The sequence below is a fragment of the Gallus gallus genome, chromosome 2, assembly GCF_016699485.2.
Source record: "Gallus gallus isolate bGalGal1 chromosome 2, bGalGal1.mat.broiler.GRCg7b, whole genome shotgun sequence".
NCBI classification, from domain to species: Eukaryota; Metazoa; Chordata; class Aves; order Galliformes; family Phasianidae; genus Gallus; species Gallus gallus.
Window position 1 is genome coordinate 28,865,889 of NC_052533.1, and position 27,739 is coordinate 28,893,627.

At 34.8% G+C, this 27,739-nt stretch overlaps 1 protein-coding gene across 8 annotated transcripts in view; it reads right to left on the minus strand.

The window, feature by feature from the left end:
- Positions 1 to 3,007: 3,007 nt before the first annotated feature.
- SNX13 (sorting nexin 13) overlaps positions 3,008 to 27,739 on the minus strand; it is a 63,448-nt gene continuing 38,716 nt past the window's right edge. For 2 of the 8 annotated variants that reach the window (XM_015281418.4, XM_040681478.1), the window contains 13 exons: positions 27,069 to 27,173; positions 25,227 to 25,359; positions 22,905 to 22,942; positions 20,121 to 20,190; positions 17,428 to 17,600; positions 15,517 to 15,624; positions 14,541 to 14,651; positions 13,146 to 13,307; positions 11,908 to 11,979; positions 10,160 to 10,305; positions 8,771 to 8,839; positions 7,537 to 7,649; positions 3,008 to 6,586 (listed from right to left, as the gene is read on the minus strand). In XM_015281418.4, the coding sequence (XP_015136904.1) occupies positions 6,339 to 6,586; positions 7,537 to 7,649; positions 8,771 to 8,839; positions 10,160 to 10,305; positions 11,908 to 11,979; positions 13,146 to 13,307; positions 14,541 to 14,651; positions 15,517 to 15,624; positions 17,428 to 17,600; positions 20,121 to 20,190; positions 22,905 to 22,942; positions 25,227 to 25,359; positions 27,069 to 27,173 (1,548 nt within the window). In that variant the 3' untranslated portion in view covers positions 3,008 to 6,338. Of the gene's footprint in view, positions 6,587 to 7,536; positions 7,667 to 8,770; positions 8,840 to 10,158; positions 10,306 to 11,865; positions 11,980 to 13,145; positions 13,308 to 14,540; positions 14,652 to 15,516; positions 15,625 to 17,427; positions 17,601 to 20,120; positions 20,191 to 22,904; positions 22,943 to 25,226; positions 25,360 to 27,068; positions 27,174 to 27,739 lie in introns of those variants that run through there. The other 6 variants (NM_001109755.2, XR_005853467.1, XM_040681497.1 and 3 more) reach the window with 6 other exon arrangements.

Here is a 27,739-nt window from a genome sequence, read left to right on the forward strand (position 1 = left end):
TCATAGAACACTCTCTGTCACAACAGAAGCCTTAGCAATGTCAAATGACTGCTCAAGTCATTCTGTATATGTATTCTTACTTTAGTAAATTCCTGAACTTGTTGGAAAGACTAATTAATATTCTGTATAGCATCAACCATGAATTTTACTAATCCCTAAAACTATCAGTTGAAAGACTGTCTACACCAAGAACCCTCTACTGAATATCACTGCTTCCTACAGTTCAAGACAACACCGTCTACAGACTGCATTACTGGGGAGGGTATATATCAAGAGGAGAAAAAAATAGGATGGATTCATAGAATCACCAAGATTGAAAAAGATCTCCAAGATCATCTAGTCCAACCGTCCACCTACCACCAGTATTTCCCCACTAAACCATGTCCCTCAGTACAACATCTAAGCATTTCTTTTAACACCTCCAGGGACATTACTCAACCACATCCCCTGCCAGCCCATTCCAGCACCTGATCACTTTTTCAAATAAATTTTTCCTAACAGCCAACCTGAACATCCCCTGGTGCAACTTGAGGCCATTCCCTCTTGTCCTATTACTACTTATGTGGGAGAAGAGGCCAACCCCCACGTCACTACAACCTCCTTTCAGGTAGCTATAGAGAGCTATAAGGTCTCCCCTGAGCCTCCTCTTCTCCAGACTAAACAATCCCAGTTCTCTCAGTCACTCCTCGTAACACTTGTGCTCCAGATCCCTCACCAGCTTAGTTACTCTTCTCTGGACACAATCCAGGCCCTTGATGTCTTTCTGGTAGTGAGGGCCCCCAAACTGAACACAGTAGTTGAGTGCGGCCTCACCAGAGCTGAGTTCAGGGGGATGAACCTGCTGGCTGCACTCTTTCTGATACAAGCCAGGATGCCATTGGCCTTCTTGGCTACTTGGGTACACTGATGGCTCATGTTTAGATGACCATTGACTAATACCTCCAGGTCAATTTCTTCCCCGCAGTCTTCCAGTCACTCCGTCCCAAGCCTGTAATGTTGCCTGGGGTTGTTGTGGCAGAAGTGCAGGACCTGACATTTGGTCTTGCTGAACTTCATCCCATCTAGAACAACTGAAAATGGTTAGCACAGATGTTACTATATAGAACCAATTTTAATTGCTCAGGTACTTAGTAAGAACGACATTCTAGTTTCACACTACATTGATGATTGCCCAAGACAAGAGAATGCTGAATTAAGCTCCCATTCTTTTTTCCTCCAAAATATCTCTTCTAGTTTTACATTAGTTTTAAGCACACTTTGCTTAATAATGGAAACAAACAAACAAAAAATTAAATCCAGTAATTTAAATCAGCATAGAAAACCAAAATCATGTGGGTAAGATATGAAGCTGACCTATTATTTATTTTTTTGAAGACTTTCAAGCAATATGCTGTATGAAGTCCATGAAAACAAGACTGAAAATGTTGTCTTTCATAAAGTTGAACTTCACTTTCAAACTGAAAAATAAGAAACCCGTAGCTTGCTAACATGAGGTGTCTCGTGAAAAGAACGTTTTGCACCTACCCAAGTACTGGTTAAAAGAAAAAAACAACAAAGTTTCTTTCAATTTCTGGCTATTTTGTATATGTAATAATTGGATCACTCACACAACAATATTCTGCATACTCTCAATGAACAGGTGTTCTCAATTCCCAGTTTTACCAGAAGCTCTTACTTAAGATTCCAGTAGTTGCTATTTGAAAATTCTGTACCTCTTAATTCAAAACAAGCATATTTCTAGACTTCAAGCTGCGAAAAAATATAGAATAGAAAGACTCGAAAGATTACTTGGAACTTGCTTTTAAATTGCTAAGACAGTCTATTTTTAAAAAGCTATATTCCTTACTCCCAGTAAATAGCTCTTGATCGCTAATAAAGGTAGTCTAGTTCTGTACTTAAACCTAATCTCAGAATTAATTTAGGTACCAGTTCAATTATGAAATGTCAATTGAGAATTTCAGTTAGCCCTTTCTAACTAGATATCAAACAATTTAACTGACAAATGCACATTTTCTGTATTCCAACCCCTATATGCCATAGTAATCTAAAGAACCGCAGCATGGGAAAGTTACTTGAGATCCACAGTATGAGTGGTAGGGAAACTGCATAGGCATAGATATTTCAAATTGTTCATGAAAAGAAAACCTTCTTTTGAAATCCTTTACAAAAACAAACTTATTTCATCCAATAGACAGAACATGAAATTTGTAGTTAAATAAATCACATGTAGAATGATGCTGATTACTGAACATCAGAAAAACTTCAGTAGCCCTCACACATTCACTAAACATCAAATAGTTTAAACCAGATAATGTGGTAGACTGTTAAATAGATAGTTAAGTAAGCCACATGCACACACAAACCTCACTGAACAAATGACAGATACTTAAAAGAATTCACTGAAGAGAAATTATAACAGAGTGAATTTCCTGCCATAAAGTTATTCTAGGATAACAGCTTCAACAAACAAGACTTTGGAATCAGTAACGAAATTCCTGATCTGCCTATATCCTGTAGCAAAAGTGTGCAAGTTGGTGAGAACAGTAAACACATTACCCCTGGGTCAAAGAACTAACATCTCTGTAGCTCAGGACATCTTTTTGATGAATGTGAAACAGCTGGAATAAATACATGAAGGGTAACAATTGTGCTCCCATGGTAGATCCAGCTGCTGTGAAATGAACTCGGGAAAAAAGTGAAGTAAAAAAAATATATATATATATAATAGAAAGAAGCATACACCATATAATTATATTGTTTCTGCATATATCTTTTTAGAGTATAGAACACTGAAAACACTGATTGAAAATCATTGTAGTGATGTCATTTGTTAAAAGCAAAACTAGTTCACAAAGCATTTAAAAAATCAAGGAGTGACGTTTTCTGATTTTAAAGTAGCACTTAACACCAACAGCCACCCTCAGTAGCTTTTTTTCAGACCACAGAAACATTTGTACCTGCTAATGAGAAACTTATTTTAAAAATAAACGTTAGAGACTCATAATAATCCTGTTAATACTTTATTAGTGTATTTTTTTTTTTTTTACCTTTCTATTGGACAGAACATAAATGCAAACTCCAAAAAAAAAAAAAAAGAAAAAAAATTCAGAGTCCTCTGCCATCCAGTAGAAGTGACCCTGGCAGTCTGTTTCACGTTCATCCTTTGTTACGGAAACGAGAGGATGGGGAAGGGAGGGAAAAAGCATCAACAGAACAATTAGGCACACAGCTGACACTTACTGTACAATGATATGCACAAGTAATTCATAACGGCTATATTCATGAGATGAGCTCTTTAGATTTTCCCCTTGTAATGCATGAGCTATGCTCCCACGAGCAAGGACCATTAAGAACAAGGGAATTAACAGCGGAGTAACAAATAAGACTTTTAAAACAAGTCCTTAAATAAACTAATGCAACAACAGAATGCAAAATTGTTCAGCTGAGAAGACATTTTTAACCTAGACTTTAAAACATTAAAAATTCATTTATTTTACAGTTATTCAAATACACATGCATTAAATGAAAATATTGCACAAAATTAAAATTTAGATTGTGGATTTCATATATTTTTATTTTGGTACACATTGTGGTAGCACTTAAAATTTACTGTTTAGTTCTAGCAAACACCAGCAGCACAAGCTTGAGGATGAACCAAATGAAAAACTCAATTGCTCGTTTTCTCTTAAAAATAATTAAGGCTAAAACAAGTGCATTTGTTGACAATGGCACAATCTTCAGTGGCCAGTCACAGCACCCAAAGGCCAGAAGATACACCCAGACACTTAAGTGCTGTATGTTAACATTCAGTTTTGGAGACTTCATAGGATAACAGGCTGCATGGTTGACAGGGAAGGTATTTTGAACTGACAAAAGGGAAACCATTGTAAAGATAGGTACAAACTTTTAAACCAATAGTATTAATTTCTGACCAATCTTGCCAGCCAACAGGCACAATTGAATTAGGAAGCCACATTCTGTAACTAAATACAGAAGACAAAACTTTAGTACATATATACATATGCACACTCGTATATAAGTGTGTGTATAAGTATATATATATGTAATAAATTCCATTAAGTAAAATGACTAATGGACATGGTGTATTATGTTCAGTTCACATTCCTAAAGATATTATTTTTATTTTTTTTACAGAAATGTACCAGATAATTAAGAAAATCCCAATTTGCACACAATCACCATTCTCTTGAATTTTTTCATGGTACCTGCAGATAGATAAGAGGTTCCACAGATTTGACAAAACAGCATTTAAACTTCCCGTTTTCATACTGCATAACAAATTCAGTGATTTAAAAAGACATAAATTAGGTTTGGTAGTATCAATGATGTAACTACTATATCACCAAGAACAATTGCTGAACGATCTTTCATCAGCTAGATGTCAGGTATGCTAGAGTGTACACTGACATCAGAGGAAGGTACAGGCATGTAAACAATAGTAGCTGGCTATGCTGACTACTCCACACAGGAACTCAAGAATTTTGTTAAATTCAACAGCACTTAATCACACTTCTACAAAATCTGCAGAGAAGAAGGGGGAAGGGTTGTTACATATTTTCCAACTTGTCTTCCTAGTAATTATAAAAGAAAGGGATTTAACTTACAGTATTTAACTCTGCAATAAAGGAAAAAAAAAACAAGTGCACTTGAGCCCATGCATACTGTATGAAAATGTTAACAGTACAATATGATCATTAAGTATTATTAAGTAATATGATAAAAGGCTACACTGCGTGAATAGAGTCCATAAGAAAAATGATTTATATAGATGCTTCAGTCAAATTAACTAGGTCCTTGAGAGCCTTCTATCTTCTCTTAGAACGCTTTAACAGAAGGTCTGTGTTCCTCTCTCACATAGAAGGATTTGTTCCCATTTAAATACAAATTGCTATAGGGATCCTTGATCAATAGATGTATCATATCCCGCGTTAAGCGTTCTGAAGAAATATGGACTCTGCAAAATTACTTTCTATTCACTCAGATAGTAGTGCTCATAAACAGTAGGGGACTATGAAAAAGAAAAGACAAACTGAGGTATGCTGTGGCCTAAAAGACTTATTTGTTTGTTATTTTTTTCTTAATTGGACATAAATTATTTGATGGAACTAAACAGATGGATGTGGGGCCTTGATGTCAAATTTCTATTAAAATTTTACACTATGCAAAAAATAAAAAAATTATTTAAAAAAATATTGTAATTTTATCTCCTTTTTATTTTCATATATACACTAAGATGCGTTCGGGAAGTCCCAAATGTTTGCATATGACTAATGAAATCTTTTATCTGTAAGGAACCAACTAATTCTAACATTTTTTTCCCATGAACCTTACACGCTCAAAGGTAAAGGAATCTTTCAATTAGGTAGGACACAGTCTTTCGCACCCCAAAAAGTTTCAGATTTTAGTGGGGAATTGTGTGAGAATTGTTTCTTAGTGCAATTTCCTCATCTCCTAGCACGAAGTCTGTGCTCTTTGAAACATGTACCCCCTTCCTTCTGCAACTATGATCTTGACATATGTTCAAATACACCAACTGAACATAAATATGACGCCCCTTCTTCACTGAAGTTACATGCAAAATGTATGCCAGGTGCTATAAGAGCAGAAGATGGCTCTTAGAGCTACAGAAAACTCAGAATAAAGGTTTTTATTTCTACTGCATCTTTACTAAAACCCCCAACAGATCTAATGTTAGTTTATTTTTCAAAACATAAATGGTGAAGTTTGTGCGGCATAAAAATCACATTTCCTCAACTTTACTTTAATAAATATACTTTTATGATGGGGGTATAACTATTTCTCCCCTCCTCTATAAATCTGCTGTTCCAGAGATTGCTTTTCATGTTAGCTCAGCCTTTACAGGAATGTTAAATAAGCCCTATAGAGCCTCAACAGACGTAATATAGAAAAATTCCACCTGATTCTCACACATTGCACTATCTCCCAGTGCCAAAACATTCTTTTCCTCCACCGTATCAGCGTAGTTGTTATGCTTCACTCAGTCTGGCACTTTTCATTGCTGGCAAACATCGCCTCAGGAACGGAAGGAATCAGCATTCTTATACAGTGGGCCAGTTTTCTTCTCAATGTTGCATGAAGACGCACCAAATCATTTAAGACACACGAACCCTTCTGGTAGTGGTTGAATTACAAGTGAAGATGAGAAGATCCACAGGTCTTACAGATGCATTAATAATCTACTATGTGACACTAAAAGACTGGTGCAGAAATAACAGCATGTGAGTTTGAAGCCCCAGAGAATCTGCCCAAGTAATCAGTCCTGGACAAACATACACCAGCTTAATAGGTTTAAAGTGTCACCTTTTCTGCAAGGAAGGCGCTTGAGTAGAATGTAGTCTCTGTTTATACCTCTGCATCTGCTTTGACCGTGAATGCAGTTTGTTGAAGAGCTCATGGAACTTATTTTGTGGAAATAAGGTTTCTAGAAATCTCTCCAGAAAGACGTATACCATTCTCTTATTCAGTTGAGTATGCTGGAACATCTCAAAGACCCGAAGAATACCTTTTCGTGTTGTCTCAGCACCTATGATGTGCTTCAATTCGTCTACAAAAATGAAAAATACATGGAAGGTTAAATTTAATTCCACATCTCAGTTAATAACACATTGAATATTAAGTCTGTCAAGTAATTTGTTCAGACTTTCTTTCAAAAATCACGTAGCTTGAAATTTGAAGTAACAGTGTCTCTATTATAGACAGTATGATTAAGCTAAACATTCTCTCAGAGTAGAAATTACCTCTGAAAATTACATCCATTCTGCACTGTATATAGAATCATAGAATGGCTTGTGTCGGAAGGGACTTTCAGGATCATCTATTTCCAACCCTCTGTCATGGACAGGGTTGCCACTCACTCGACCAGGCTGCCCAGGGCAGCATCTAAACTGGCCTTGAATTCCTACAGGGACAGGGCATCCACAGCTTTTCTGGGCAGCCTATGCCAGCACCGTCACACCCTCTGAGAAAATAATTCCTCCCCTATACCTTGTCTAACTCTCCTTTCTTTGAATTTAAAATTGTTCCCCCTTGCCATATCACTATCAGACCATATACAAAGTTGGTCTCTTGTATAAAAGCTCTTTTAAAATACTTGAAGGCCACAATGAGGTCCTTCTGGAGCAGCCACCTCTTCCAGGCTGAACAAGTCTAGCTCCTCACTCCTCTGGACCCACTCCAATGGCTCCACTTCTTGTGCAAAGGGGCCCCAGACCTGAAGGCAGTACTCCAGGTGGGGCCTCATGCTGTACTGGAATATATGAATTTCATGTACTCGACTTAAATCCTCTAATGAAACTAAATACAGGATTGGTTCTAAGAACTAAAGTTGCAAAGGTCACCACACATGAAAATTTTCAGTGCTTAAATAATTAAAACCATTTTTATTTGAATACAGTTCAAAAGTCAGTGTTTCTTTTCAATTTTTCAACAAATCAACACTAACTCCAGCACAATATACAGTAAGGATTATTTAGCTTCAATCTCAAATCCCCTTACCCGGCATTATCTCCAGTAATTTGGTCTTCCCTGCTACTCTTGTTCTCATTCTAATAGCTTTGTCTCTCCGTGGAACAGTCTCTGCTAAAATGCCATTGGGCCAAAAAGCATCTCTGTAACAAAAGCAAATCTGTCAAAATACATTAAAATTTTAATCAAATGGAAGGTTATATTTAATCTCTCCAAATTTTCTCATAAGATAAATACATGAAAGCAATCTGTACAGAACCTAACACGTACTTTAATTATTAGAGAAGGGAAAAGAAAGGGAAAAACGGAATAATCAGAAGTAAGATCTATGATGTACTAAATCTATTCACAGTTGCTTCATGCTACTTAGAATGGAATCAGTTGAAAGAAAAATTTAAGAATATATTACACAGCAAAACCATCCAAATATCACATATCGCATCAGTCTTTATTGTTGCTGACAGACTTTGATCTACTAATTGTTTCAACAGATCTTTGATGGAGGTTGAACTATTAATAAGCTAGAGGTGAGATGAAGACACTTCAGTCTATTGTAATGCCCCATGCAAAACATAAATCTCAGTGTGAAAATCTGCTTCTCATCAGTGTATGAGACATTCTTTTCCTGAGTAAGACATGCATATTCTTAACTCATTTTATTAAAGAATAACAGAGTATCTCTAAAGTATGATCCTTTGGCTAATAGGTTATTCTACTTTATATCTTTCCCTCCATGCAAATAAAAAAAAGAAGTTGTGAGGGGATGTTTTGTTCAACAAATACTGATGAAGCACTTTAGACAACAGAATGATGAAACAGATTTTTCTAAAGAGGGTCTGACAATTTCAAACTCAGAATTCAGTTCAATTGTTCGACCTTGTATAGAACATCCTAGCATGGAGCTAGGATTTTTAGTAATAACAACTGTTTGCTTTTTAAGATTGGACACACACATGCCTTCGTCAAGGTAAACAAGACACTTTATCCAATAACATGATGAATTTCAAATACCACAGCTCTTCAGGACCAGTTAAAAAAGAACATTTTAAGGAAGAGGAGAAAACTCCAAAATACTTTTCTTTATGTGACAGATTCTTTCTCTCACTTAAAACAACTAAAAAGCTGGGCCTCGTCAAATCGGGTTTCTGTACCGTAAAAATTTCCTCACATAGAAAGAACAGGAAAGATGCACGTATATTAGACATCAACTGACAAGTACTCTGCATTTAAGACAAACTCTGCATCTGTATCATGAAAGATATACCTGAAGCGTTTCACAGCATCTGCTACTTGTTCAGGAGATGTCATCCAGTCAACATGATCAACTATTTTCCTAAAACCAAAGCAACAAGTCTCTTATTTTGTTGTTTCAACAAAGGAAAGGAAAAATAAGTAAACCATTTTAAAGAGCATTCTAGTGCAAAGTGCAACTTCAGTTCTTCTCCAATGCTATCAGCTAGGTTCTATAAAATGGCACACTGTGAAAACAAAGACTGATTCTTAAAATAAAAATTTGAAGTTTCCTACCACTCTCTGAGCACTGCTGAAACTAAAGTTAAAGCCTTTTTTCTACTTCAGTAAATACATGATGATGAAGCAGGTAGGAAAAATGACATTACACCTCCTCCCAATATGATATCAATGTTGTGCTTGCATAGCTCTCCTCTTCATGAAACACTGTTCAAATTCTCTTTATGTAAGCCAAGAACCCACTTAAAACTTATTGTACTTATGAGGTTACCTTGTAATTTTGAACATAATACTGACTAATCCAAGTCAACATTATCATGACTTCAATTCATCAGTACACATACGGTTCAATATTCAAACCTGGTATGTTTATGGAAATGATATAAACATTTGTGCATCACTTAAAAAAAAAAGTCATTAAACCTTAAGGATCTGCTGTATACAAATTCAGCTAGTTGTACTATGAATCGAAAATAGTAACAGTGTTCACAGAGCTATTCAATAGGGCGACACATGTTTGGAAGCATAGGTTTCAAGACAATTCTCATCTGGCCACTAGGAATAATTTCAAAAGGACCCGGTGCTATTCCTATTACACAGCAGCATCAATACTGATACCACAAGAACCACCTATATCTGAAATACTGATGATGAAAACATTATAAGTATTCTCATCAAGATTAAGAAGTACAGTGAAGAAATTCCCGGAAGAGTAATAGCAAGCTACTTCTCACCTGGCAGAAATATCTGATCCACAGCATTATGCCAAACTGACAATTAAGGAACTAATTATAATTACAATTCACCTAATTTGATAGCGCTCATATATCATTTGTAACACTAAAGAGATGGAACTAGAGATTGGGCAGAAAAAATAGTACTAGCAGCAAAAAGTACAATGTAAAACATAGGTCAAAAAGCATATATAACACCAGTGTTAAGTTACATCCATAAAAGTATGAACACTTCTGGCTCTGTAAAAGCAGTTCTCTGACACATAAGCAGAACCAGAATTTGTCTTTCAGCAACATTCCATTTATCACTTTTTATATCAAATTTGCACTTGGTTTCTTCACTCTCTTTAAAGGGGAAAGCATGTAGCAATTTAGCAGTGTCAAAAAGGATTTCTAGTCAGTCTACATAACTTCACTCACACAATAGTTCTATATAAGAAAAGCAGTACCTATTAATTGTGTCACCATATGTTGCTCTAATAAGCTGTTGAAGCAGATTCTTTATATTTCTTCTTAACCACTGATTTCGTTCCTTTAAATCAAACACTTCATCCATAAGGAGGAGCATTACTCGAAGTGGAATATTGTCATCCACCTGATCAAGTGAGTAAAGGTAGAATCATTAAGCATATTTCAGTTCACAACAGGCACAGTTCATGGGCCCTATGCTTCCGTATAAACACAACAGGGTCAGAACACTTTGATCTGTTATTTATTATAATATGAAATCTTCCATAAATCTTCCATAACATCACCAGCAACAGCATCGAAAGATTGAAAAATAAGGATAAAATAGTCTTACATTCTTTTTTAACATAAGAAAAAAAGAAATTGCTACTGTACTCAAGTGGAGCAAACTTAATACAAGTATGCATGAACTGGAGAGAACTTGTCCTCTTGCTTTTTCTTATGTAGACAAATTCAGAACCACTGAGAAGTCTTAAATTTGAGGAAGAGTTTACTAAATTCTACTAAGAGTATTCGTTTTTCATCTTTTTTTTTTCCCCTACAGAAATAAGAATAGCTTCTCATGGCCTGCTTTTTGGCATACGCCAAAATTTAAACCTATATATTGTTAAGCTATTCCATACAAGACAGTACTTCAGTACTTGGAGATACAGTTGTATTTACACAAGAGAATGCAGCTATTTATCACAAACGGAACAAATGCATTTTTTGACTGAGTTGTTGCCTAAATATTAAATTCATTATTAATACTTCATAGAATAGCAAGCTAAAATTATCTAAGAAGCTACCAAGAATTGTAGCTTTATTCACTTTAAGAAGATCAATGAAATATTTGCAAAGAAGCTGCTCATATATTTAAACTATATACTTTAGTTTTGCCTGTGCAAAAATAGCAGCCTCAAGAGTGCTAGAAGATATATGTTTGTAATTACAAATTTACAGATAGTCTGATAGAATGAGAAACAATGAAGGAAAAGGAAAATCCAGAGAGGCTTGAGTCTGTTATTTGAGTAAAACTACATCTACCAAGCCATCACTGCAATTATGCACAAGAAGACAAACAGGAATGCTTTGATGTGTTCTAAAACCTAAAATGTGAAAGGCAAAACAGGTGCAGACTTATGACCGTGGTAAACTGCATATAATCACTGATAATCTTATGGCATTTCTGTACTACTTAAACATGAAAGTTGTTTCTTTTTTTTTTGTTGTTGTTGTTTTATTTCCATGTATATGATCAACGTTTCAATTAAAACAACATCGAGATAACATACATCATGACAATTTCAACTTCACTGTCAAGCTTCTTAATATTATTACTTCATTATTTTTGGTATCCACATATTGAAAGTTTATTACTCAGAACTATATGAACTTTTCTTTGTCTAAAAGAAACGTGCTAAACACTACTTATGATCCATTAGACGAAGGCCTCCTGAAATGTTCTCAGAAATCAGTTGAAACTGAAATTATGCTGACAGTCTGGTAGCATACTTTCTTTGAATGAAAAGAAATAGAAGATAGAATAAAAACTTCAAGCAAATCTTAAAAAAAATAAATACCCCAAACACCAAAATACTATCATGTGAACTTTAATGCACTGCCAAGCCATCTTAGTACTACGAAAGAAGTTAATTTTAGAAGGAAAATTATCATTTTTTAAAAGAAATTTAAGCGCCTTAAACACCTGCTTCTAAGTGCCTCGTTTATTTATCAGTGTCAGACTCACACTGTCATCAATTGTTGCTGCAACACGGCAATGGTCAGGATCTGAATAGGTTTTCTGGATCAAAGGAGGCACCTGTAATTCAAGAAAAGGTAATCTTTATGAAGGACAACACTGTAGAACACCAACAAATTAGATTCATTTTGATACCCAAGATGATTATAACAAAAAACAAACATTTGGTCAAAGGTCAGTTGCATACTACAGCAGACTTTCATATTCCAGCAAATCAGGTCTTGTATGATCACATACATTTTCTCAAGTGCCTACTGCCTTAGCTGAAGAACCATAAGCCCATAAGGGACTGATAGTTCTTGTGTTATTTCCCCTTTATCTCAACTTCTGCTTTCTCACAGTCTTCCCAGTGAGTATAACTGCATATGTTTTGCTAGTCCAGGGAAGCACCAGGACACACCAGGGAAGCTGCCAGCAATGAGAAAGTCCAGAGGTAGTAATTCTCAACCAAGAACAAAAAAATTATATAAAAATCACACTCCTTACAACGACAAAAAAAACCCCCCACCATAGGTTTATTATTCCCTTCTATGTTTAGTTCATCTGGGTTACTCTTCTACATCTACTATAAACAACTGTTTTGTTAGTATAAAATGGAATGATCTCTGACCGAAGGACTTTACTGTAAGACATAGAAGTAGAAATACAAAGGAAAAGAAGGTAAGGCAGACACACTAGGAAGATTTCTAGCATGTAGGAATTCAAGATAGCATGCCTTGCTATGAATCCATACTTTTAAGGTGTGGTATTTTAGGAATACATTAGATGAGAAAAGATAACAGCAGTATATGGCAGGACATGCAGAAAGAAAAAACAATTAAAAACAGAATTCAACAAGGAATAAGCAGAGAAGACATTATCTCCTTAGTAAGTTTCAATACATGTGTTCTTTGGCAAACAAACACAGTGATTGCAGCAACCTAGCTTTATGAGAATGGAAAGTAAAATCGATTACACCTGCACATTGTTCTCAAGTGGCTGCAGTGAATTGAAGATGGATCCCTGCATAAATTCCATCTTCCAGAGTGTTACATAACATCAAAGAGAACTCCACATTTGCAGTATAATGACTGCTGAACCTTATAAAGAAGGGTATAGGTATAAAAACAGACTGCTCTCCTATCCAAGGACCTAACTCTTCATTATAATATATAACGTAAGTTAAAATGACTTGACTGTCTCCTTTTAATTCACCGGTACGTATCAACTTCCAAATTTTTTCTTACCTTGAAAAATGATTGCTTTATGTCTTGTCCCAGTCTCTCTGACATTTTACCCATGTTGTCTGACATTTTAGTCATTCCCTCTGCCAGGCTGTCAGGGAGAGACTTGACTGCATTTGATACATTTCTCATAGAGTTACGCAGTGGGTTTACAAATGTGTCCATCTAAAGGGGAAGATGTTGAACCAGAACTGTATGATCTGTGAGGACACTAGTAAATTAATGTACTATGAGAAGTATCACGCTATTGTGGAGAACAATTATACGAAGGACAATTGTAATGGCTTAAGCTTGTTACATACTGCAGCAAAAAGTTTAAATTTCATTTTCATTTATTTCTCAATCTTTACATCCCTGCTGCAAGCCTTCACATCTTTCAATTGATCTTTTTCCCTGAGTCATTTCCATTTACTATTCTTTAGCTTTTCTTTCCTTGTATTTGCTTTCCTTTTCTTGTCCATTTAATGCCATTTCTGAGCACTGCTCTGAGACTCCTGCTTCCAGAAGCACATCACTTCTGCTTTCAACTGACCATCTTTGAAACATGGCTTTCACAGATACCTTATATTCAGACCAGATGTACAAATACTGACGTGATGCTTAAAAGATTATGGGAAATTTCTACGTTAAAGCAAATCTTGCTCAGTCATTACATAAATAATGATAAACTTACAAGAAGTGCTTTACTGTGTTCCGGTGTTATGTACTTGAGAAATAAACAAGCTTGAACTTACAATTTTAGATGTTTTTTTATAGGAAAAAGTCACTAGCAGATTAGAAATAGTTATATTTGCAAAGCAGGTGCTCACACAGACTGGTCAAGTGAACAAAGAATCATTTCTCTGAAGAGAGTTCTGGTGGCTTAATAAAATAAATTCAGAGTTCAGAGCTCAGAATTTGATCATTGGCACTGCTTACAACAACTAAAACACACGGCAGCTGCTTTTAAAGGGAAATGCATTTCATTTTTTGGGCTGAGGAGTGGACAGTATGTAACAGCAGCAAATACAGAGTAAAGAATTGAAAAAAGATGTAAGAAATGAGTACAAAAAATATCAGAGATGTCTCTGACAAAGTAATTTGCAACAAGCATAATTTAAAAAAAATTCTTAGTGCAATCCATAGTTCTATATTCCCTCAGATTCTTTGTAAAGTGTTTTGAAAGTGCGGCTTAATATATGAAATATTTTATGTTATTCATATGAAAATTTATTTTATATATATATATATATTATTTTATATGAAATATTATATATCACGTTAAAGTGAATATCATATATTCATACATAGTATATATGAAATAGCTGCTTAATATCAAATCAATATCTTTGTTGAATGCAGCCATCACACTAACAGATGCTCTACTACAGTTTCATTGATGTTGTAAACCATTCTTACCTTCCGTGCAAAATCCCCCTTCCCTTTGCTGTAGGCCTTATTCTCCAGGAAGTCATACACATAGTGGGCTAGAGCTGGAGAAGCTTTCATCATTTCAGGATTTAACAGGAGCTGAGTAAAATATTTTTGAAAGGCACTTTTTAAGTAATTTTGAACAGGGCCATACAGTTTAGTTAAAGTTTACCATGCACGAAGTCAGTATATTTTGCAATGTATTTTTTCATGCATCCTCTAAATTTTATTCCAACATAACACTATTCTAAAGATGGAAACAATCTGCAGACAAGTAATTTCTATGATTATTAACTAATATGTTAACTATAGCATCTCACAAAAAATACATTAAATACATTTTCATTATTGTTAAAACATCCATCAAGTCAGTCAACATACTTTGGTGCTAAGTGAGAGGGAAGTCCCTGTGAAATAAAACACAGTTCTCATCTGAATGGGGAAGCTGTGCTGTTGTGGTACTCAGCAGAGTGAATGCCACGTCAACCTTTATGCAACAGCACAAGAGAAAGTAACCACAAAAATGTGTGTAATTGAAGAAAGTTAAGTGGTGTAGTGCTCAAAAAAAAAAAAAAAAAGCAACACTATTGGAATCTCACCAGCTCAAAGAAGCAAGGGCAGAAATGGCAGAGAATAAAACAAAACAGCACAGAAAAGGCGAAATAACTAGATAATATAATGTTTAAACTTATGGCATACTATTTGGATGAACTCTGTTTGCAATTTGAGTAACAGTCTCAGAAAATGAGCACCTGCACTTTCCATATTAACATTGGGAAGTACTGATGACAGACCTATGCTATTTCTATTTACTCATATTATTCAAAATTAAATTGGGCACTTAGCTACAGCTGGAACAAAACAACATGTTGTGAGTGTCCTTTTTATAAAACATCAACAGAAATTGCAGGCAGATTTTCTACCTCAGAAAGAAAAAATTCAAACAAAAGACCTAACAGCTTACCTGCAAATATGCATTTAAATCTTTTTTCCTCTTCTCCAAGAATTCTCTGTCCATATTGTTAAATGTCTTTTTGCCAGGAAGTTTCAGTATATTTGCCAGATTTTCAAACTAGAAGAAAAGGAGATTTTTTGCTCTGTGTTCAATGGAGGTTCAAATCACCATGTAACCTCAAAAATGATAGATGTCATTATATTCCCTTCTCATTTACCATATCATACCTGACAAACAATTTCTGCATCAAGCACAGAACTCAGATACCCTGGAGAAGCCGAAAGGTAGGTTGTAAAGAATGAGCGCAAGCCAACTCTCAGGAGATAGTCAAGGGCAAAATTTAAATTCAGAACACATCAAGCGATACTGAGTTTTGGAATACAGATTTATATTAGTATACTCTACAAATGCAAATTATTCATGTCCTCACATCTGCTCCAAAAGCTTAGGTACAAGATTTATCATTATTTAGGCAGAAGTCAGTAGGGTTGTGACTATACATCAAGAGAACTTGCATATCTTTCTAAAACATCTTCCCTTTCCTCTCATACTTCCTACAAACTTACTACAGAAGAAATTAAATTTTTAATCACTACAGTATATGGCAGCACCCTGTTTACACAGGTTATCATGATGACGGGCACCAGTTGACTTCTTCCACTGTCCCAGTTTTACACAAAGAACAGCCATTTCTGTGAAACAGTATAGAAAGATGAGGCTCTAACATTTCAGAATGTTGAAAAATTTTGCTACAATTCACAAGAGTGAACTGTAGTGAACTTGAAGTGAACTTGAAGAATCAAGATTAGTCATAGACAGAATCCAAATACTTTCTCTAAACCTTAAATAATCTTTCAAGGGATAAAGACAGCATATATAGTGTCTGGTCTCTAAAAGGTTGTATACTTTCCTCATTAGAGAAGATCATAAAATTACAGATTTAATGAGAGTTTTGTTCCATTTCAGTCCCTGCACGTTGACTTTTTGTGAAGACATCATTAACCTTGGAAGGACACAAAGGTTGTATAATGTTTATGGCCTACAGAAATCATCACATAACACTTCTTACCCATGTTACAAATCTCATTGACTTGCAAAGTGTCAGGGGAAAGAATTGAACAGAATGTGGTCTATTTTTTATTTAGATAACTGCATCAAAACAGAAGCATGTAAGTAAAGAATAGCTTCTAGTTTATAGATATTTACTTTGAATATTACTCTAATAACTAAAGAAACTGGATGTGAATCAATTCTAAAGTCCATACAGATACTGTAACATACATAATCCTTACCCCTCCTATTAATTTTAAATAAAAGATCCAAACCTTTACCTATAAGATGTCAGTAAAAACATCAGACGTGAACACAAAAAAGGTTTCAGTGCACCAGTGACATTCTCATGCCTGTAAACTCAGTAGGAATGTTAATTTTATTTTCAAAAGAAATCAATATTGTTGGACATTTGAGAAACCTCTTGATTACTGAGGTTATGAAGTAAGATCTGACTTTTTTACTCTCTTAAGACCACTACTCTTAGACCACTGACTGTTTGATGTCAGGAGATTGTACAGTTTACCTCAGTGAATTACAAGTGTCTCATTCTTTTTTTCTCTTTTGTTTTAGGTTTAAGAATCCGAGCATACAAGTATAACAATGGAAGTGCAGTCTAGCAGTACATATCCTTTTATTACATGAATAACACAGACATCATGCACTAAACAGTTGCACCTGTAAGCAGCTCAGTACAAATTATTAAATTAATGGTGGAAAAGTACACATTAATGCAAAATACAGTGCAATTATTCCACATCGTATCCCACTTCGAGAAAGCCAGTGTTGTGCCACACCATCTCACACACACACACAAAAAAAACAAACTCTTTCAAAGAGATCTTAAAAGACTTCAACGAGATGAATTACCTGCTCAGTGATCCTCATGTGAAAGTCATGGAAGTCACTGTAGCGCCGATATGTCTTCCACGTTTCCTCACTGTTTGCATTTCTCCGATGGACTGTGATAGCATACAGCGCGTACGTCTTGCCATGGTCATTACACACTCCTGCCACAGCATATGGGTCATAGTCAGCATATACTAGTAGTTTAAAAACAAAAATAAAAAAAGGAACAAACAGAAAGAAGGAAGACGAGAGGACACAAACGTGAAGTGAAGAAATGTCTGAAATGACAGACTTGAGAAACTAAAATGGACATGCAAGCAGAAGAGTAAGTCATCCCTTTATCCAAAACACAAGAAGTGTTTGAACTTAAATTTAATTCATAGAGATTAAGTAGCCTTAAAGATAGGCAATTTTCACTCACATGCAAAACAGAAAGAAAATAAAATCGGAAAGGTTCCAACTTGAATGACTAGAGAACAGATCTTATAAAAAATAACTGCAACCTAAGGAACTCAAGAAAGAGGTGAAAGAGAACTGTGAAACCAGAAGAAATTCCAGCCTCCAAGGTACCTTCTGGTTGTATTTTAGAAAGCTTACAAATACAACAGAAAGCATAATATCATAAGCATTCATTTCTTTCTTTAGCATTAGTAGTTACTGGCTACAAGATAAAAAACAGCTCCCACATGATTTCTCAGTCAACAAAAATTTTATACACATAGACTTACACAAATGCATGTATTCTGTATGTGTGTACATGTATACATAATTCTATGTATGTATACATACATTTTATGGAGAAGCCAATTTATAAATGAAAAGAACACAGACGGCTATCTTGAAAGGAAATTTTTTAATTTTCTTGTGCATTTTTTCCATCCCTATAAGGAAATTGTTTCAAAAACTCTCATCTAAACTACAGAATACCATAAAGCCAGCACTATATACACTGCACAAATTTATACTGTTAACGTGCTCTAAACTCCAAATACTGAGCCAACAGCTCGTAGCTAGATGAAAATACTTAAGTTCTATGAATTTCTTAATGCCTTCAAGCTTCATGAAATACACTTTTCTGCCAAATCATCAGCTCTAACCTCTTGATATCTCATAAGAACAAGGGTGATGTCTAAGCTGCAAAGCGAGCTCAAGGATAGGGGCTAACAAGGTAAGAATTCCCCACTAGTAAAACATGCAGTGGGAATGGAGCAACACCGGTTTTCTTTGGCATCAACCCTTTAGAAGAATGATAAGTGCTGAATCCAAGAGTAAAGAGACAGGAAGCCATTGCCTCATGGATGATGTATCCTCTAAACTCAGACTGACCACTCTGCCATGCAGCCACTGTATCACAACCCATGGACCTCTAGGAGGACCACTGCCAGCCAGGAGTAGTAGAAAAAGAAAGAAGCAGCTCCCACCACGCCTTACATCATATCTTATTATAGCAAACATTTATTTTGCAACACAAAGGAAGCTGAATCCTTAATGATTATGGAAAAGATCTTGTAACCCACCCCTGAGCACAGTAAAGGGCAATAGACAGCACAGGAAAGAAGCCTGCACACAGATGCACCACATACATGCTGCCTGCAGCACCCAGAAGGCAGGGAGACTTCTATGTCTTGCTCAAATACAAGGTAAAGAGAAAGGAGACATCTAGTTTAATCCGTACAGTATGAACCTGTGCATATTCCTTGGTTCATATGAATTACTATGGAATGATCGAATCAAGCTGGTAGTAATCAGAACTTGCTGGCATCAGACTATAAATTTAACATAATTTACAAGAATTTCAGCTCATTTGATTTTCCTTAGAGATCAAAACAATGAAACTTCTATATTTAATTCAGAAAAGAAGTGACGCCTGCAATTTTAGCACAAGAAAAATTGTGATTCTTAACTTTTAAAACTATTTTTCCCCTTCTCTGAGGGCCAAATACATAGAGACTATTGGATTGTACCATGCTGGGTTGCTGTAAATTTAATTAAAATGTCAGCTAGCTGAATTCTTACTCACAGCTTTCATCCGTGATATTTAAATACATAGTTAAAAAGTCATAGTAAACTCTACCAAAGACTCCCTGACAAAATTATTTTTCAGAGAAATCTTGTCTAACTACAGTATTTGCAAATAATACCTGAGCTTTATTATTTGCTATCCTATCATACATTTTTTTAGCTTATTAATCAACAGAAGTTTGCTAAAATAACCAAGAATCCCACCACTGTAAAAACCGAATTCACTATCATGAATTGAGCTAAGCCAATCAGGAAGCACAGAAAATGAGTGATTATATACTGTAGCAGGGGAAGTGAACACATAAGCATACAACTTGTGTGACTAGAAAGAAAGAAAAAGCTGGCTTTTGCAAATTGTTCTTTAAATAGCTGTCAAAATAAATACTCAATATAAAACTTAATCAACAATAGTTCACTAACCTTTTCCTGTCATCCATATAAAGGAAAAATAATAATGCTATAAACAGGAAGAACTGTATTTCATTTTAGGTACATATAAAGTCTCGAGCTACAGAAACAATTCTGCATAGAGTTCCATTACAAGGACTTCACAGGGAGTATGAACTCAATGTTTTATGATATTAAAAAAAGAAAAGAATTAGGAATTCATGGGCCTGTAATATTAAAAAAAAGCAAACACTCAAAAGTTGGGAAAAAAAAAAGTAAGCAGCTGTTGTAACAGATTAACTTACCAGTATCTGAGATATATGCATGGAGTTGAACTGTCTCATCAGAAGGGACATTTGAAAGGTCATCTAAGGACTGCAGGGAGAGACAGAGAGGGCAGAAGGAAGAAATGAGCAACAGAGAATAAAATCAAAGACACGTCTCATTTGCAAGATGTTTTTTGATTAATCTAGTCCATTTTCAAACTTCTAGTTCACTGTACTATTAGAATAGCTTAATGCACTGTAACAACAACATTATGTTTTTATTACCTGGTTACTAAAGTAATTCCCCCCCAAACACACACAGTTTCACATACTTTTGTGACCACTCAAATGTATTTACCACTTTCATTTGATATCTCGATTTAGTATAAGTACAGCCACAGTCTTTCACCGAGCATTTGGAAAACAAAAAGAACAGCAGTACAGCTATGGAGATACAGTTGTGGTGTAACTGAGGCTTTATTTACTGTTACTGACATCTTTATACTGACTGCCAACTAGACAAAGGTACAGTGCAGTAAAAGTTGAATAATTTCTCCACTCTATGTAAAAAAACAGTGAGAAATTTTCTCAGACACATTCTCCCTTGTAAAATATGAACACGTGCATCCTCAGGCTAATATTCTGTCTCCCTGTTCAGTAATCATTTGGGATCAAAAGAAGCTTAATAGAAGTTTTAAAGATGCTTTTTTATTATTTAAGATTAATAAGAGGGGACAAAGACAGAGCTACTGAAACAGAATTCATAGGCTTTTGGATCCTAGCCAATTTAGGCAACTTCAGTACTTCACATACTTTGTAATCCATATGCCATTATGTATGCCATTAAACTACTGTTGTAGTTTTTTTTTTAAAGCATCATTACTTATTGTTTAACTGCCTCCCTAAATCACCAACGTGACTTTATCCTTTTTCCTTATATCTGCACAGAGTTCAGACTAATATATATTAACAACATCCAGAAGATCAACTCAGGTATTTCTGCTGCTATTCAAGGTCTTGGATATGTACTACCTTTGTAGCTTCTTCTATTTGCTCAGTGCAAAAGGAATACAGAAAGTTCAGGTCATGGAACCAGTTAGATGATATCCACAAGAACCTAAATATTCCACAATTGTGTTATGCTGCAGAACGCACCCTATTGGTTTAGTGTAGTAGATGAAGGCGGCAAATTAGAGGCAGGAATTAAGAAGATAAAGATAACTTTTCCTTTAAAGTTTCAAATCATCTTAAAAGAGAGGAACACAAGTTAATTAAAATGTAAAACTATCATGCCACAACCTAATCTTTCTTAATGCACTGTCATAAGCTAAAAGTACAGAAATTCCATGACCTTTAAAGTAACCTTACCAAGGTCTATTTTACTTCATGCAACAAAGTAGCACAAGGGAGCAACACTATTTGTACAGAAATGTACTCTTGCCATGGAATTCAGCCAGGAAAAACTAATCTACCAGTACTCAAACACCTGTAAAAGCACTGAAAGCCCCAAACAGCCCTGAAGAATAAGGAATACAGAAAGTAAAATTTCTTCTGCCTAAGAGTTTTATTAAACATTTCTGCTTAATTAAACATTCTGTATAAAGAATGTTTTTAATTCTTCATAAAAATAACATACGTTGAATTCTGCTAGTATGCTTTTCAGAACAAGAACAAAAACCAAGATTCTGAACAATTGCATACAAATATCTGTTTTGCAACAATGCTAATAAAGGCTTTAAGATTTTCTAGCTTAGCTAGGAAAAGCCACATAAAATTAAGTAGCACATAAACATCCACCAGGAACTCTTACGGAGGTACGGAATCCTCCAAGAAAGAATTAGAAAGGGCTGTGAGTCACGTAAGCCAGGAAGGCGCATGCTGGCTTCAAACCTTTCTAAAGCTAGACATCACAAAATACTGAACTACTGAGTCTTCTCATCTTGTTCAGTTAGAGATCATTTGAAGAAAACAAGTAAGAGGGAGGGGAGGAAATGCATCAAAATTGCTCTAATTTTTACTTTTTGCAGATTTGTGATTCAGTGTTTTTGGGTTTTTTTTCAAGTTTTAGAAGAAGTACACAGCTATGTCATACTTCATAATCACCTAATCGTCAGTTATACATCACTTATTCTTCACATCTTTTACACACGATACACGCATGAAGCATATTTCAAATAATTAGATACATTAATGTTACAAAGAAAAGGTTCCAATGAATGGAATTGCTTAAGAATTGCTTTAAAATACCAGAATATGATCTTCAAAGCGTTAAGATTAGAAAAAAAAAATCATATTTTGAACATGGTGGCACTGCCTGCAGCAGGGGGGTTGGTGCTTCGTGATCCTTGAGGTCCCTTCCAACCCAAGCCATTCCATGATTCCGTGATTCTGTGTATATTCCTAAATCAAGTTCTAAAATAAAAGCCCACTGCATTAAAATTAAATGCTTCGTTTTATAGTTTATTAGAGATATTAGTTTTAAAGCATTTGTCTTCACCTATTATTACTCAACTCAGGATTTATGTCTATTTTAACATAAGAAACAGGTATAAAGATGTATGTTTTTCATAAATTAACTGTGTCTACTAATACACTTTTTCTGTGAGAAACTATGTAAGAAATTAATCAGACTCAGGCAAAGGACAAAAAAGAGTTTTATCTTACAGATTAATTGAGCCTTAATGTGTCTTTCAATATCATTCAAGAGCATAGCAGACTTTTTCAGAAATTAAACTGCAATGAAGTAAGCCCTCTAACATGTACATAATTGAAACTAATTTACAATACTCTCTACTGCTGGGGAGAGAGGAAAAGAGCACTTACCAGATTTATGCTACTAGTAGGAGACCCATTAAAAGATTCTGCAACAGTGAGGATTGGGAAAAGAAAAAAAAAAGTTAGATTTTCTCCAATGTAGGGCCACATACAAGAAATAAAACTCCTTGTAGGTTTTTTGTAGTTTCATTTCTGTGAAAAACTATTATTGTGGTATTGTGATACATTTGTATACAACACATAAATACTTCCAGCTCCCAAAATGACATCTAAATGAAAACGTATGGAAGTTTCCATAGCAATAGATACGAAATAAATACTCCAAAGAATGTGTTTTTATTTTAAGCTCATATCATGTGAATTTGCTTCACTACAATTTAATAGTTGAATAATTTCCACCAAATTTGAGATAAAGTTAAGGAGAATTATTCAGTTGCAAACTTCCCTGGGGTCACACTGTGCTAGAAATCAGATTTAAATATTATTAAATATTTAAACATTTAAATGTAAATATTTTAATACATATACTTATCATATATGTATGTGTTCATTCTGTATTACAGCATAAATACCATATAAGTATGTATTTATACTGAATATTAAGATGTTCTAATTCAACAGATGTTTAAACAAAAAAATGACTGTAATCTCATCTCATTCAATCGAACTGTAAGTAGCTAACCCTTTGACCCAAATGCATTCATAAGAAAAAGCACTAAGACTTGAGAGTACTTAAAGAAACAGGATACAAAAGGACAAGATAGAACAGTTACCCTAACTCACACGTCATACATGAACAATTAACATAAGGTCCATATATAATTTCCTCAAAAATAATTCATTTTCATGTCCCTTCCAAGATGTCTAACAATAAAAGCAGGTATCATACTACTTCAGAATACACAGCAACATTTAAGAAAATTCAGCAGACTGAGGAGACAACAACAAAAAAAAAACCAGAGAAAACACTTTTCCCCCTCCACGATAATGTGGATAGAAAGGAAAGCAACATTATCATTCTCAAAGTGAAATAAAGCTAGTATTTCTGTCATTCTCACGCTAACACAACAAAAAATAGCTACTCAGTGTAGCTTGAGTTGTCAGCTGTGCACTTTAGCTTACTAGCAGGCAACCAAATGGTGGTAAATACCAAATGCTAGCAGGAAATTACAAGATACCACCAGGCATCCTTCCGCACGAAGTCTGCTTAATCTTCAAAACACTTAAACAAATCTGTGTCCATGCTCTCTGATGGACTCGCTTTCATCCTTATTCAATCTAAGACTAAATTTTCCTCTTTTTCAATTTACATAGCTTCTAGTGGTAGGACTACTGGCTTTGTTACATTTACAAATTCAAATATGTTAATTAAGGAAGGATCTAAACTGTATCTGACCCAAAACAAATATCCTCAGGATTCCCTTGGATTTGTTAAAAACTTCACAAGACTATAATAAAATGAGAAAAAACTTTAAGCGAAGAAATTAAATGTTACAAATTGAAAATACATGAAAATTATTTAGACCAACTTTTGTGAATATAACCAGTAGTACAAAGGATAAAACCACTAAGCAAAGAACAGGCAAAAGAACAAGTAGATAAGATTAGCTTGGGAACACAAAAAATGAACTGTAGAAGTGTTATTAGGTTGCCTGTATAGTAACGTAAGATCTGCAGATACTGGAGGCAGTTCTTAAGTGGGAAGAACAAAGCTGATCTTTTTGAGATTCTTCAGGCATTAACAAAATACATCACTAGAGGGTAGTAAAGAACACAGCTCTCTTTCTATCTTCAATTGCTCTTAATCTAAGTTCACATAAAATTATACCTTAAGGAAGTAAAAGCAATATTTTATTTATAAAGAGCGGTGCGTTAAAATTCTTCTTTGCAGTAATATTGTGAGTAGAGAGGAAAGAAAAGGAGGAAAGCTACTAAACTAAAAGTTTGCAGGGAGATGATTAAAAAATAGGATGAAAAATGTATAAAACGAAAATTCCAGAAGTGAAAGCTCTCTCACTCTGCATAAGAGCAAGAGGGAAAAAAAAATCCTGAACTTTCATGTTCAAGTCATAGCTTTAAAAAAAGAAAAAAAAAAAAACTTCCCATATTTTCCAACAATCTCCCATATTTTCAGTTTTCAGAAAGCTTTAAAAACCTCTATCTGTGTACTTTTGTTTTCTATTACCATATCAATAACATGGTTATTCACCCTACATGAAGCTAATAAAGTTACTACAGAAAAACCTTTCTGCATCTGCAAACAATTTACAGGAAAACACAAACAGAAAACACTACATTTGAAATTTTACTTGATTTTAAAGCAGAAAAAGGATATTTCCAGAAAATCTCCTAAACAGGTAAAGAGCTCACCTCCTTCACCATCATCTGATCCTCGGAAACTGGGATCCTTCAGCATATCTAGCTCAGCTAACATGCGGACATACAATACATTCTGTTTGAACGAAGGGTAGAATCTTTCATCTCGCAGCATCAATTCATACACCTTATTGAAACAAAAATGCCAACATTAGAAATATTAATGTTAATGTTTTTTTTTTTTTCATTAGACAAGCTTTCATAAATTCTATTTGAACAACACGTATCATATATGTATCTTTGACTTGCCTTTAAAATTCTACTGCAAGCCCGAGACATTTCAATTTAGGCTTACTCTTCATCAAAAAAAGTTATGAGAACTAGTTTTGTTAGAAGCATAACACAGAATTAACAGAAACTCTCTCGCTTACTAATGATGTATGTACATATAGGAGCAGAAGTAGTAAACCAACTGTAATTGTTTCCTTCCTCTCCACTCTAGCAGCACGCTAAATATATTTAGTCTTCATTGATTTCATGAGAGGTTATTTCTCCATCTTAAACTCTAAGCATAAACTTGAAAACACTTATGGGAAGAGGTGCAAGAAAGGAAGGAAAGGGAGGAAGACTCCACATACTACTTTTTTGAAGATTTTCAGTTCAGCCACAACAGTACCATCTTACATCACAAAGAATTAATGAGACCATCTCAAAAATTTATCCACAGAGCCTAAACAATGACATATCACTTTCCTGTTATACTGACATACTCCTCAGTGCCATCACATCCAAACCACCATCTACTCATCCAGTTACACAAATTTTATCATGAAGGTAACGAGTAATCTAATTAGATATGGGTTTTAAAAGGAAGAACACACAATGTATGACTTTTTAATCCCCTACAAAACTGCCTTAGGAGAATAAGATTTTCACTCGTTTTTTAAGCAGTACTCACTAGCAATCAACATACATATACATGCAGACAAATATTCATATATATTTTTATGTAGTGTGAAAGCATCTGTACAAGTGCTATCACCTGCTAAGAATGCTCCCCAAAAATTCATGCCATACTAAGGAAGGCAATTTATTTCATAACGTGTGAGAATTTTATGCTCTCTTCGACAAGAATGCAAGGCCCTTGTAACCTACTTAGAGCAATGCAGATTTTATAACAGGCTTTCATTGGTCTTAAATGCAGTCCTCATGTAAAACATAGTGATTCTAAATTCTGCAGCTCATATCATTAATTTTTAGTACAAATGAGAACATTTAGTTAGTGACTGAAAACACAGAAATCTCTCAGGCTGGGTATGTAATTTGCTGACTGAACAATAAATCAATCATTTTTTGAAAAAAAAAATAGGCTGGAGTGATAAAGTCTAGGTATTCAGGTACTCAAAAGATAGTTTCATCTTTGTATTTGCTGCTTTCTGTGCAGTCCTACAGGAACAGAGTTGGCCACTTAATTTCCTGAGAGAGGTAAAATTTAATACAGTAATACACTCATACTTAACTCACCTCTGAAAATAGAGAGCTAATGACAGATGAAAATTGTACCTCTTACATGTTACCTGCATAGGCACATTTTCTAAGACTGGTGCACAAATACAAATAATAATCACATAATTTTTATCCATGCTTTGTAATTAATTTCACTCCAGTAACCACCTCTTTCTGCCCATTACTTAGAAAATTATGAGCTACATATGGCTAAGCAGAGGGTGACAATGTAGAATAAGATTTTTATGGAAAAGGAAAGTATAGAAAAGGAAAATGGTAAAACAGGTTTTAGATTTTTATACTTGATTTTCTTCCTCCTCTGGCTGCAGTGAAGTTTAACAGTCCATAGTCTTAAAAATGCCAATGAAATACGGCAAGAACAAAGTATACCTTTCTTTGAATGTCATCAAAGATTTCAGGTGTTGGATCCTCATGGTTCAGTGTTTCTGCCAGTTTTGCTACCAAGTTGTCATCAATATTAACTCTTGGAGATGCCTGTCATAGAGATCTAAATCAACTTTTGCAGCATAAAAATAAAAAAACTTCTCTTTTCACAAATAAAATCCAATACAATTCTGCAAGCATCTAAGCAAAACATATAGCCTCGTGATGAGTATTTCTAAACCTAAAACTGCTTAGGACAGAAAAAAGGGAAAAAAAAAATCTATGATGAAATTCAGAGTATTAAAACTCAGAAATTTCAGAATAGTAGAAAACACCTCAAAACACAATTTAAGCACATCAATATGAAGCAACATACCATCCAGACTTACTCAGACTCAAGCATAGGTTTACTTATGAATAGAAAGACTCAGATTCAGAAATAAAGAACCCACTAAAAAACAAAAAACAAAACAAAACAAAACAAAAAAAAAGGGAATGGATGAAATCCTAAAGCGGCAAAGTAAAAACCAATCACTTCTCAGTTCTACTGATTTCTGTAGGCTACCAGGAGCTGTTAGCACAGTAGCTTTCTTACACAGACAGTATTACAGCTACCAGAAGAGACAGCCATCATATTCTCAGTCCCCCCTTGCTATGACGTATTTCAAACTGTTGCC